General features: G+C 35.9%; 1 protein-coding gene across 3 annotated transcripts in view; it reads right to left on the bottom strand.

Annotated features, from left to right (window-relative positions):
• LOC132945965 (ABC transporter G family member 20) overlaps nucleotides 1-15,251 on the bottom strand; it is a 53,588-nt gene that overhangs the window by 16,345 nt on the left and 21,992 nt on the right. For 2 of the 3 annotated variants that reach the window (XM_061015819.1, XM_061015817.1), the window contains exons 2-3: nucleotides 2,568-2,873; nucleotides 53-212 (exon numbers count right to left, since the gene is read on the bottom strand). In XM_061015819.1, the coding sequence (XP_060871802.1) occupies nucleotides 53-212; nucleotides 2,568-2,836 (429 nt within the window). In that variant the 5' untranslated portion in view covers nucleotides 2,837-2,873. Of the gene's footprint in view, nucleotides 1-52; nucleotides 213-2,567; nucleotides 2,874-11,388; nucleotides 11,776-15,251 lie in introns of those variants that run through there. The other variant, XM_061015818.1, reaches the window with a different exon arrangement.

The raw sequence follows: 15,251 nt of genomic DNA, 5'->3' as shown, positions 1-15,251 counted from the left end.
TTATTGGTTTTTTACTCGTCATTAGTATAACATTTTAATAAACATTAATTACCTGAGGCATGTATCCAACGCGTTTTCCGGGCACACCGCTTCCTTTTGTTCCGGGCTTTCCTCCGAGCACAAATATCTGTCCAGTGTTTAGTCGCCTCCGGCCAACAATGCAGCTGAGCAATGTTGTCTTACCGCAACCACTAGCTCCCAGCAGTCCATATCTATAATTGGTAATAAGGTCTGTGAGAAAAATATTGAAATTCCCAAACCACATAAAACGTAATTCAAAAGTCAGAAACGTCCATCTCAGTAATGAAGTTGGGATACCTTCATAAAGACTACTATTTATTTATTTGGTAAGATTTACGAAAAAATATATATTTTCTATAGAATCCTTACGTATTTTCACAAATCAAAATTATTTTTAAAAAAAACTCTAAATATATATTATTATAAAAAAATTTAAATTTCGATAAAATAATAGATACATTATGAGTAAAAGGTACGATTTCAGGTTTAATCAAACTATAAAGAGTTTGAAAAGTGTGGGACATTGTTTTTTTTTTTTTTTATATTTTTACCTTATTATAGAACACATTTTGATTTTTATTATTTTGGAAAGCCATATTATCTAGGGGTTGTGAACATTCATGACGAAGAATAATTATTCGATATTTTTGTGAGAAAAATAATCGCGATAAGCAGCAGGCCGTTTGTTCGAAAAGTTCTGTCTACAGGAACGAAGCGATTCGGTGAATTACATAAAATCGACAGGTCTGCGTTTATCCAACACTCTGGGAGAATCGTGACGGTGAATCGGAAAAACGGAATGATTCCAGACCGCGGGGGGCACACGCTGCTAACATAGCATACCTAGACATATAAATTATGTAGACTATTGAGAATAACGTCATATAATAGCGATGCGTATTAATTACTGCCATCGTCGAAATATTGTATTACGTACGACCGTATTATATATTATATATATTATGAGACGCATTGTGAGATAATCGTAACGCCGATCGAAAATAATAATTATTGTAAAATTCTGTTTTCGGTCATCGAAAATCTGATATGAGTCGAATGCCGTCACAGCCACAGCGCCGCCGCCTCGGTATCAGCTTCGCGGTCCGGCACACGATATTAATATTTTTATTATTATTACTAATATTATTATTATTATTATTATTATTATTACTACTATTACGCCTATAATGTATGCGTATAACCTACGGAAGATTGCCTGGTCGTCGGCGGAACCCATGCAAACCGGTTGCGTCCGGAGGTCGTACCAAGGATAATGCGTCTCTACATGACGTCCATGCGTACATTACAGGTAAGTAAGTAATAATATGATGGATAAAAATCGAGCGACGATGGCGTAAAAACATGTATTATAATATGCGCTTTGACGTCGTAGACGGTACCTAACTTTAATGTAATATTATTATAATTATCGTCTGTTTGTCGTCCGCAAACACCACCGGCACTCCATTATAGTCGTTTCCGAAACGATATTCACGAACCTACGCGTTGACAGCCGCTCGAGCACTTATTTTACTAGCATGCGCGTATGTACCTACCTACGTTTTTTTTTAGTTTTTATTTGCAGTTTCATCCTGGCAAATTCTGGCTTTAAATTGCGTGTTACGGAGGTCGAGAGAGTACGAAAAAAACAAACACAAATATACACATGCATTTGTTCGGCGGCCTAGGATTAATGCCGCGGGAGCGATGACGCATGTTGACGCATTGGTGGAGGCTATTATTATAGGTTTTACACGCTCGAGGAAACCACTCAAAACGATATTCAGCTCAGAGGTATAAAATTCGAGTGGTGTCGTAGAAAATCGCACTCGAAACCGGTGCGAATCACTCGACGAGTATAGGTATACCACAGCGCCTGCTCGGAAAGCCTTTATAACGACGCCGTACGGTTTTTCCGGGATAGGACGTAGTTTTTGACGAAACATATGAGGAAAAACACTCGACTGTGACGTGACACGGTGGCGGACATCGGACACGTATGAACGTATGATTGAAAATAACGAATATTTATTGTGAAGTTATGCTAATTCATTAAATCTATGGCACAATTTGCATAAGTGTAGCTCAAATAGGATTTCCTCCTTGGCGCTCTCTAGAAAAAAGTCTAACGAGCTCGGCTAAGACGCCGTCTCCGCGTGACCGAATCACTTAGCATAATCTTATTACGAGGCAATAGTGCCCCGACCTAATATCTTAATGTCGTGTCCCGGTAAGGTAAGGTGAAATATCCTAATGGAAATATAGAACAGTAATACGACGGTTGATGGTGATAATAATTGAATGTTCCTACACAGTCTACGGTTGAAAAATCCTATCGACAACTCGAATTTTTCGACGAAAAAAAAATGTTCTGAAATATTATGTTGCAGGTTTTCGGAAGCAATAGCACGTTTTTAGGGCACTAACCGATAGGTAGATATTATAGAGAGTGAGTTACTGAATGAGAGACATCTCTGCGTTCTGACAAACGGCTTAGACACATTCAGTTAATATTAGTGAAAAAACGATATCGTTTGTATACTGACATTGTGCCCTTAGCGACCGTCATGTTGAGGTTGCTGAGCACGTGGTTCGGCTTGCTCGCGGAACCGTAGTGCTTGAACGCGTGTCGGACGCAAACGGCCTGCTGGCGGCGCGTCCACACGGTGCTCTGTTGGCTGAGCAACGAGGGCGGTTGAAACGCGGGGTTGACGATTCCACCACCGCCGTCCGCTAATCCCACGCTGACGCTACCGCCGCCGTTCCGGGGCTCCATGGCCACCACGTCCGGAGAACTGCCCACGCCGGACGTCATCGTCGCCTTAACGCCGCCGGATTCTTCGTTCCCTTCTCTGTTGGAAAAAAAACCAAAAAACAAAAATTAGACATTTCGTATTATTATTATAGTCCTCCGAAGAGAGTTTAACACAATAATTACAGGCAACGTGACAGGGACGTATAACATTATATTATTATCGTTCAAGCATAACGGGAGATGGGGCCGCAATATACACAATTCGGGTGTAGAGTGCAGGAGTGCACATATTATTATAATATAATGTGGAGAGTGATGACGGTGTACGCCCGAGGATTAATCAAGTATAGCCACTACCCCCCTGTTTAGAAATTGCCCGAATCGACATGATTTTTCGAATTCGTTATACCACTCGATCGTTACACCCGCGGAGTGGACATCACGACAATGTTATACTTCGATCGACGACACGCGAGAAACGTTTTACTAACATATTATTAATATTATACATATTTTATGATAATAATTTTGGTGTACGCAAACGTCTTGCCGTCAAAAGGGTTGCGCATCAACAGCGACTATCGGTTCTTAATAATTATTGTACAGGTACACGACTTGTCACGTCGAGTAAGTAAACTGATTACTGAATAAGTTAAATCAATGGTGTAATGTGATAATTTTATCGTGTTACAATAATAGCGTTTGAGACGTTCGAGTGTCCTCTACGACACACACCGAATATGAGACGTTTTCCAACAGCCCACGTCTGCAGTGCGGCTCATCGACGGTATTACATCGCGACAACTCCCTAACATTATAATTTTATAACGATTTGTTCACACGATATGTTCAGTGTTGTTCTGAGACATTATTTTTGACTCTGTGGTGAGCCCGTTACTTACCTAATGGACGCACACGTATTCATATCGATCGTACCACCCGTCATGGTTTCACGCGCATCGGACATGTCACTTGTAGGTATAAATTAATTGAAACACATTTATGATACCTTATACGTCTGAATTACACGGTTTTAAGTTGAACTTTCAATTGATTTGACGACAGAACGAAAAGTTTATGTCTGATTATCAGACCTGTAAACCGGGAATATGCTTAAAGGCGAGTGTCAGCGTTACGTCTACGCTGACTGCAGCTGAGACCAACTCTAACTCTAGAGGAATTACACCGTATATTTATACAATAAACCATGCTTTGGTTTAAGAATTGGAATTTAAATGGATCAGCTATATTAACAAAATATCGTCTCATTAGACGTTTTTAGATAAAAACAAATAATCCGCGTATAGGTCCAATTGTCCAAAGGTATTAACTATTATTACATCGAAAATAGACGATCGCACGTATATTATATTATTATGTTTATCACCTAATAATGACAGTCTACAATTTGTTCGATATTGACCTATGCACAAAGGGTTCAGCAATCGGCATTAGAACTATTATACGCCGTTATATCATTATTATTCGTGACTGTATATTATGAAAAAAACATTTGTTTTATTGTTTTTTTTTTTTAGTATACACGACGTTTCCCGAATGAACTTAACGAGTGCAAGTCGATATAATATATTTTATGCGCGTCTTGTGAACGTTCAAGTCTCAAGGAGATTCCGCTTCCAATGCAATGTATACAACGATCAACAACGCGTAATTAATAGGTATAGGTATAATAGACTTGTAAGATTAACTATCGTGAGATTTTCGCTGACATGGCTGTCCACCGTTAATCGTATCGGAATAATAATATTATTTATGTTTTACATATTATTATCAACGTGTATTGGAAATGCGAAGACAAACGGATAGTGTTGGGCAACAATTGTGTGAATAATCGATATCGATCCGATTTTTCCGATATTGTATCGCTATAATATCGTAGGTTGTACAATATCGTGTCGAAAATACACATTTGAAATATTATCTACTTAGTACTTATTAGTTATTGGTTATTGGTTATTACTTATTACTAATCAACAATTTCCTTTACCTAGCTAAATGAAGATAAAAAAAAACTAGTTCCCGATGCATAAAACAATATCGATATGTCATATATATATCGTGGATATCGTATCGAATTATCGATATTGTTGTCCATCACTACAAATGGATCCGTAAACCTGTGTTGCTGTGTATGGTTATATGATTACTAACTAAGGGTTTGATTGAATGGTCACTCAATTTAAAGAATCACCTAATCTAGGATAGATTACCTTGATAAAAAAAAACTCATAATTTGACATTCAACCGAACGTTGTAATTGTGAGTCTTCGTTTCCGTACATCTGTTGACAAATCTATTTCCTAGTCATTGACACACTACGTACGTCGTTTTAATATTCATCGCGTGAGTGTACATAATATGTAAATACTAATTCGGCGATTTTCACGACCTATCACGTTCGGGACGTTTTCTCTCTCTCTCTCTCTCTCGATAATATTAGTATGGTAATTAGCGGATCCCGACGAACAAATCTATATGATTTGCCATGATATACGATTATACGACTATAATTTTATGACGTGTGGTTTTCGGATTGTCATGCGGCTTATTAATATATAATATTATTATGTTTGTGGTTTGTCTAAAGTCTCAAGTCTTTTCGACACACGATAGCTGTTGTAGTATTTATACACGTCGACCCATCGTCAGTGTCCGATCCGCGGAGCTCACATAGATAGGTACATATTGAAGCAGTTGTACACCTTGAAATGATGATTGCGTTGACCTTACATTTTGAGAATTCGCGGTCGGAATGCGAATATTAAGTTTTTCAGCCCTGAACACGCGACTGACTGGACGTCGTCGCCGAGTCAGTTTCACAAGTTGTAATATTTTATATGCCTAAAATATTAAACGGCTTATCGCGCTATATTTGTAGAATTTATATGAAATTTTACCCATATACAATATTTTATTATTATATAGATATAGACTTGATTTGCTTACGTAAAATATAAGATTGAGTCGGACACTCGGACGAGCGACGAAGTGACGTCGACTGGAATCCGGAAAATACGTTTGCACATAGTACGTAGGTGTGACCAGACCTCGACCGCAGAGACGGCATATTATTATTATTTAACGTCCGGCACCAAAATATTTATGTAACCATCGGTGTTAAATTAGGGTGGGAGGGGGTAATCACAGGTGTGGAGTTTTTGGGGAGCGTACACATTAGCAATATAGCAATTTATCATTTTTTAATAGTATCATTATCAGTGACGATAATCTTGTAGCATATTTTTTGGTAAATTATAAGGTTTTACACACGTACAGTATACACACTGTTGTCGGTTACACATACGCATAGACTTTATTATTATTGCTCAATCTAGTCATAACACCAATGGTGTATTTGTAATACATATTTTGTAATATACATAACTAAAACTACAAAACTACATCGTTCAGCCTTTGCTCGCCATTTCAGTTAAACGCCTTCTAACCGCCGGTTTATCGATGAGATTTGCTATACTGACTACTACAACTATATACGCATAGTAATTGTGACGTTTGTGAAAAATATTAAAACGACGCCATAAAATAAATTATTAATGTGAAAAAAAAAAACCAACTGCTTAATACACTAGTACAAGACGGCAATCGCTAATTATCGTATGATGAAACGAATTATATATTGTGTAGATCAACAATGAATTTGCGCTGCGGCGCAGCGTCGAGTGGGGTACAGTCGGTTTTTTTCTCCGCGATTTTGGAAATTACAGAGACAGCCGCTCATGCAGCCCTCTGCTTCCGTCGTACGTCTGCACATCGTTATAATATCATATGATATAGTTACGCCTAGGAGTCGTGTCCCTGCATATTATTATTACATTTTACACGTCGATATGATATTACGATATGGTCTGCGTGTGTATAACACAAAATTATCATACATTTGTGGACCGTGGGCCGGCGCCGATTACGCGGGTTACCTAATCCAAAGTGAATGTAAACGACCGATCCGGAAACGACGAGCGAGCGTCTCGCAACGGGAATATTATGCCCTGCGGCGGTTTTGCGTGCGCGCGAGCGTCTGCGCCCGCTCGAAGCGAAATCGTTCGCGTCGACTTTGTGCCGTTCTCCCTGCTCCCCGACCCACCCACCCACTCACCCACCACCGAATGCCACGTATAATACACTCTCCTCTCTGCTACGTTATACATATTATTATTATACGATCCCGCGGTGGTAAAAAAATATTATCGTATAGTATCGTATCGTTCGGTCTTAAACCATATCTGAAACCCATAAAACCCCGCAATAAAGAAGAGAGAAAACGCGATTATAACAATAATAATGTATGTGTGAGTGTTTGTATATTTTGTTTCTCGTACAAGTGCGCGCGCGAGGACAACATAATAATAATAATAATAATAATAATGTAATATTATAAATCGTCGTGATATTATACGGCCGCCGTTATATTATGCGTAAGTCACTTTTCGCCGCGTCAAACGATACGTGTCGCGGGACGTTCCGGGAACGACCTCAACGAATTACACGTTGTTTCGCAATAGTACATAACATAATAATATAATATTGTTATACGTTTCGTATAATATTATATGGGCACACGTTTCCTTGACCTCAACCCGCGACTCCGACCGCCCGAAAATCCCAACTCCGGCCGTGTGCAGCTCCGGTCGTTTTGCGCCAAACTGCAGAAAATATAATATTTTATATTGTGTGCCGTCCGACGTCGCCGCGGATGAAGGTATCCGTAAATTAATGTACCGCCCGAGGTTGTTATTTTTATCGGTACGCGGGCTCGTTTAAAATAATATTATAAACTAATTATCGGGTATGCCAAATCTATAGATCTACGGACAAAATATGTAGCCGTATTGTAAACCTGCACGGATACTGCACGTTTTTCATTGCCAATTATTTCGGCTTTTGTGAAAAATATATATATATATATATATGATAAACATGATAATGATGCGACACTATATTATACTGTATTAAAACGTAACGTGTTATTAAGACAATGGATAATGGAGCTCCTCGCATGTCCTTCTTATATTATATTATATTTTATTAACGCGTTACTGAAGCCGACCGTGGAATTTTAGTGGAATTAGCAGCGTATTACACATAATAATATTAGTGCGTATATATAATATTATTATGCGAGCATCTTTTGCAATCGTTATTACTACGAATATTTCAACAAAGTATACTGCACAAAATTACAATGGTAATGCGAGTAATAATAACATATCGACAAATAATTAGGGCGCTAATAACCAACGGTATAGGTTGTGGATACACCTCATCGTTATAACAGCGGCCGATTGTAATAATTAGATTACAATATAACCGATCATTGGAATATTAGCCGCACGACAGTAACCTATATCCAATAATAGTGTTTGTGCCATTTTTCATTGTTTACATGCGCGAAAAACGTCGTCTTCATTCATGTGCCATGCCCTTTATAGAGCTATTCAACCTTGACAATATGTACGGTTTGCGAAACATATTTTGTTATTAAAACTTGTTTGTATTCATTGTAGCCCCGCCAACAGCCACAGTTTTAATTAGTCACCGAAACGCATAAACATGTATTCGCTTTTTCCGAATTATTCCACGCGAGATTATCTCGGTGAAAATGTACGAAATAACACAATAACGGTCTGACACAATGATGTATTTAATGAAAGACGCGCAACTAGTTGTGAGGAGATATTTTTTTCCTATCGAAACCAAACTTTTTCGGTTTCGAAATGTACGAAACCTACGTACTGCAGAACAAAAATGGCACATATCGAATATAGCAAAACGTATTTATCGCGCGAATCAATAATATTAATATATCAAAATATAATCAAAAATATAATAAAATATAATATAATCAAATATATTATATTATAGTTGGTAATAACACGGCCCATATGAAAGAAAAAAGCAATATCAATAGAGGTATTATACCTATAGTATAGGTACTCTCGTTAACGAAAACGAAAAGTTGCCACAAATCGATTGTGTAGATAGTGCAACGACTTACAATATTAGAACACCTACCTAGTCGAGTATTCAGTAGATTATAGGTGAGAGACTAAAGATTTAATAATAGCGTGAAAAAAAAAAGCCGCGCAATATATTGAATAGCAAAACGTACTTAATATGCCCACACAAAAGAAAAAAACAATATCAATACACTCTCGTTAACGAAAACAAAAAGTTGCCGCAAATCGATTGTGCAGATAGTGCAACGGTGTACAATATTCGAATATCTATACCTAATCGAGACTAGACTACAGTCAGCAGGTTATAGGTGAGCCAACAAGGTTTTAATAATAGCAGCCGCACTGGCGCGCGTGGACTATATCTATAGATAATAGGTTTTCTTTTGCAAATCGCGCGTTTCCATAAAGAAAAAAAAGAAAAAAAAATTATTTTAGCCGACCGCACGTCGAATGTGCAGAGTGGTGGCATGATTACTGAAACGTATGTATTAAATATATATATATATACACCTATGATATATTATGTTCCGTACAGCCAGTTATCTAATGGCACACAGAAGCAGGTTATTGCAACAGGTATCCGAAAAATTCCATAAATGTATCAATTATTATTCTACTCGCAGTGCAACACGTGTAACACTCGCAAGTATATTATAGGTACCTACAAACGACTATATAAGTATAGGTTCTATACGTTTCGTTGTCGTCGCCAGCCGGGTCGGTCGAAAACCGTGTAAAATATATTATATAGGCAGATTCGTGACATTATTATGAATTATAATACTATGTTCGCATCGGATTTACCATTTTTATAAATCCAATTTTCCGTTCACGCAACTTGTGACCAACTTATACCGTGTGTCACAGGCCACGGGCTGCAGCTTGCGAAATACTGCAGTATATAATGGTATAGTGGCCGCTTATTAGAGGACTCGCTGTTAAATGACTCATATTTGCCTATTGCGTGGATTCTGCAAAAAGTATGGCCCCGAATTATTATACTATATAAGCACACGGGAAGAAGTTCCTCTATTGGACTCTCTTGAGCACTGGTTTATGGGGTCAAAACTTACGATATTTAAATGCATATCATTTCCACGTAATATATAATATTGTACGAATGTAAAGTGTGAATTTGCCTTAACACCCTGCAGAGCCTATATAAATATACTATAGGCAATCTGTATAATATATAAATATCGACATCGTGGCCGGCCATTTCGCGGTCGTCTCTCGGTTTGGTCCCGCGGGTACGCGATATTATAATCTCGGGTCCGCGTCGGCCAATCGAAAATTACCCGTGCAAATATATATAATATAATACAATAATCGTAATATCATAAACAGCAAAATACTTTTTATAGGTATATACTGCCTATATACCTATATACTATTATTATTATTATTATTATTATTATTTAGGTATACACACACGCGCGCGCGCTCTCGCATATTTATCCGACGGCGGTTTTGTAACTTTACGATAATATTTCGTACACAATTCAACCTGACTCGACTGACGACGACCTTGTTTCGGAACGGTCTGCACGGCGAGCAGCGCGCGCGCGCGCGCGCGATTACTATGCGGAACGGCAGCGGCGCGCTGCGTAGTGAGCGTATAAATTTATTTTTTTCGTTCGGTTTGTTGGTAAAAATAAAAAAAAATGAAAAATTGCCAAGACGGATCCGATCGGAAACACGTCATGTATAGGTACGCGACATTATAATGAATACCGACGGCCGTGTTGTGCAGTAGTGGGCACCTTTACAGCGTACGCCCGTCGAATACCGTGTAAAAACGATACGCGCATGTACATTATATAATACATAAATAATAATATTATATTATTATTATTACGCTTCGGTATTTCAATATGTTTTCTGTACACGATATACTCGTACGTAATTCCGTGGTTGATATATATCGCGTAGATAATAATATAATATTACCGCGATATTTGTTATGATTATTGTGATTACCGTCGTCGTTGTCGTGCTTAGCTGCGGAAAACGCGCGTCTGGTCGAAAATCACGCGCCACGCGGACGTCGGCGTAACCGGTTTTTTTGGTTTTAACCATCCGACCGCGGCGATGACGTCTTTGGCTGAGAAAAACCCCTTGCGCGCGTCATCGCATCCTCGTCAGCGCGCACTCGCATTTTTTGCGCCCGCCAACGAGTCCGTGGTTCTTACAACTACAACAACTGCGGTTGTTGTTATTTACGTCGACCAGATAAACATATCATACCGGACTGACGAGCTAGCTCGGTTTTCGCAAGTGCATGCACCGAGTAATGATAACAATAATATTTGGCGTACGACCACGGAGTCGGCGTGTTGACAGTTATTAAAGCCATATATTACACGAAGCGACGAGCGCGACGTCGCACCAACAACGACCGCGTCTGTTATAATAATAATAATAATAATAATACTAATAACAATATTATATTATAATATGTATTGAATCCGGAGACGATATTGCGAGGAAATGACAATAATGACAATATAGGGGGATCGCGCACAGACACTTTTCACGCGACGCAATTGACATAAAATCACGAATATTATATTACAATGTTTTACTGTATGGGGCAGACGAAAATAAAATACAAACTTTGACAGCGATGGTGCAGCGCGGTCGAGTCGCCGCAGAGAACGGTCTCGGTGTGGAGTAGGCTGTGCGTACAACTATGATGATATGGATTCGGAAACACTAATTATTCGACGAACACTGGACGCACATTTTTCGTTTAAAGCGCACGTACGTGATTTTATCTCGAAATATTTTGTTGTACACTGTGCGGACGACAATAATTTTTTAGACGGCGAATGGAATGAAAAAAAAAAAAAAAAAACGGAATGCCCGAAAACGATTAACGGAAAAAAAAATAAAAATTAAACTAATACACGATATATAAGTAAAATAATAAGATAAAAAATAACAAAACGAAAAGTGAACGTACCGGGGACGGACCGCGGCCGACGACAATAGGTAACTACTATGGTGGTTGGGAAAGAACGACAGTGCCATCGACCACAATGCCTTCCTCGATGGACCCCACCATTTTTTTTTTCCTTTCTTCGTCCGAGCGACGTATAGTATAACACAGTTGTCTATGTGTTTTTCCACTATCGAGTGTGACCCCCCGTCTGTATGCTATTATATCGTGTGTGTGTACGTACACGCGTTAACAACACGAAGAAGCGCCCAAGTCTACATAATAACACGGTGCCGGTATCTACCTACCTACCTGCTATCCGTAATGTAATTTATTAATATTGCATGTCTCGAGTCTTCGATACATCATAATAATGATGTAGGTACTACACCTACAACGGTCGACTATAATGTTATGTATAATAAGCAGCCACATATTATATTTTATTGATTTCGATTAAAATGGGTCCTCTAATCATCGATTGGGGCGAACAATAGTATTACGGTATTGTTCATGCCAGTTTTGTGCATAATATAATACAGGAACTGCCCCACTGCCCTGTTTACGACAACTCCAAAAAACTGTTTAAAAACATAATATTACGTTATGTTGCAACGTAAATTTGATCTAGAATTTAAATCGCATTATGTTAAAATCTATTCAACATGGTACCTACGTTATTTTGAAGTTTAAAATCAGTATCTTTATGTAATATTGGATTACAATCAAATTTGACGGTAAGACATAATACGAGTCAAAACTCAAAAGTCAAGGGTTTTTTCGGAAAACAAAAAAAAACTTTTCATTTGTGTTTTGACTTTGTAATGCGTTTTACGTTTTCCATAGATAGTTTAAGATAAGAAAAATGTCCAGTATCAAATATTTTGTTAGTGGAATCCACGCCTAGAACTTTTTTTTTACAATATATAGGGTAATTACTAATTAGTAATTACAAATTATACGCATTCTCTTTTATCCACCCGTATAATATCATTGATTATAAATACTAGGTAGTATATTTTATAATCAATGATAATATATTAATATGTACGAATGTAAGAAGCATTTTGATCATATTTTGAACTATATTAACTCAATCTTATGTAAACCGTAATATCGATAAAAATTTGGGGTAGTTTATTATCAAAGTTAATTTTTACAAAAACAAATTAATAGAACAATTAAAATATTATTGTGTTATAAATACAAAATATTATTATCAATAATATAAAAATGAATCGCTGAATGTGTTGCTAAGTGCAAATCTCGAGATCAGCTGAAGCGACTTCGCTAATTCTTTTTTTATAATATTCCTTGAAGTATGTGGATGGTTCTTACGGAGAGAGAAAAATTTAAAAAAAAGTCTAAAAAACTAAATACAAAATCGATATTATATAAGTAATTAACCAATAATCATATTATCATGGAAAAATAATATATCTAACAAATAACAGCAATAATAATAATAATCACTTATTTAACATTACTAAAAAAAATTTATTTGAACCGATTCATTCAAAGTATTGAGATCATAAGATTTTTTTATAATATTTATTATTATTATATTATTATCAAATAATAAGTTATCTTTTTATATATAATTCTACTGTACGTGTGTTGTGACTGAACTCCTCCTAAACGGTTGGACCGATTCGAATGAATTTTTTTGTATGCGTTTGGGTGACGCCTCGGATGGTTTAGATTCTCAAACCATCACCCTAGGTCCAACCAGGGGATGTGCTCAAACGGGGATTTCGAAATTTACGGTGGAAATTTTTGTTTTTAAATGGTTGCCATAGATTTTAAACTATTATAATAATTATTATTACTTAATAATTATAACTTTGATACTTTTGAGTTGAATCATACACTTGCGTACAAACAGCATGAGGTCCGCGACTTTACCCTAACCTAACCTGCGAATAAGAATTTTTATTCCGGGCAACAGAAAAGTTAAGATGAATCTAGAACATCATACACTGAATATTAAATAAGGCATTGAACAAGGTTTGAGTCATATACAGTTTGTACATTTAACGGGTAACGAAGTGCACGGGATCAGCTAGTAATATAATATACGCTATTTCATTTTAATTGACTATATTTTGGTATATAAAATAACTGAATCAAGATGAAACATAAACCATAATGAATAGATTAATTTCCTCGGAAATGTATTTGAATCATTAAAAGCTAATTAAAATATATTTCGTGAATTATGCACCTATATTCATAAGTAATATTACAAATATTTAAATATATTCGTTAATTTTTAATTTTAATAAGAACTCTACCATTAGCATATTGGTACTAAAAACTATTAATCTCATTGAAATTTAAAATAAGACTGATACCTAAGTGATATTAAATAAAAATACAACATAACTTGTACATTTTCAAAAAAAATGTCTTTAATTCGTGTAAAGAATTTAGTTTTGTTCACTAAATAAAAATATGATAATAAAATAATCTAAACTTAGCAATAGTAAAAATACAAATAAAATAACAAATCTTATTGCAATATTATATTACTATTACTCATCATTAAAGACATACATTTTTATTACACTATAATTTTATTATTTTAAAAAACGTATTTTATGTTTCAAAATAATAATAATTATAGGTAAAAAAATGGCGTGTGAAGAGATTACATAATAATTATTTCTATGTTTTTACTATGAAATATATATTATGTTATTGAAAATGATAATATATTTATCAAAACTAGAGGTATAATTCGAATAAATGTACCTACAAGGTAAAATGACAAGTTGTTTTTTAATATTATAATATTATAAATATTTAAAAATATTAATAATTATAATACAGTGTGTTTCCTCATTGCGCTATGAATATATAATATATATATATAAATGATTCTTTTTGACAAATTGTCAGATTTTTACAGAATAAAGTGTTCATATAATTTCATTGTACAAAGATTAAAACTTTTCGATAAAAACAAAAATATATCAACCTTGCAAAATGATGTTTCGGTCGCTGACGAACGAACTGATGATATCATCAATTCAGTTGTACATATAATAATACACGCATTGTGCAATTTGTATTATATTCTATAATGATATTTTTTTTGTTTATAATTTTATATTTCAAGCTGAAATTCATTGATAGGTTGGAGGTACCCATAAACTAGTTTTTAATAAAATTCAAATAAAAATCCCAGAATATAAAAAAAAAAATCGATTATCCGTTCTATTACCTGTCTAGATAATGTACATAGTTACAAGTAGTGCAACTCAAAAAATCTATAGTTTGACCGTTGTATTTTGGAAGTTTTTAAATTGTAGCTATTTAATTTTTATTTAACTTAATACCAATAATAATATGCTGTGAAAAAATAAAATAAAAATCATAAATCGTTGAAGTTGAAGTTGGTTAATTATCAAATCACATTAACTAATATAGTTTGCTCAATGAATGTTATAGTAACTATATCGAGAACTTGCTCGTATAATGCAGTAGATGCGTTTTGAAAACTTGAATAAACCATTTAAGGACTTAGGACGATACA

Source organism: Metopolophium dirhodum, chromosome 5 (assembly GCF_019925205.1).
Source record: "Metopolophium dirhodum isolate CAU chromosome 5, ASM1992520v1, whole genome shotgun sequence".
Taxonomy (NCBI): domain Eukaryota; kingdom Metazoa; phylum Arthropoda; class Insecta; order Hemiptera; family Aphididae; genus Metopolophium; species Metopolophium dirhodum.
Note: the sequence above shows the minus strand (reverse complement) of the source record. Positions and strands in the feature narration are given on the sequence as shown.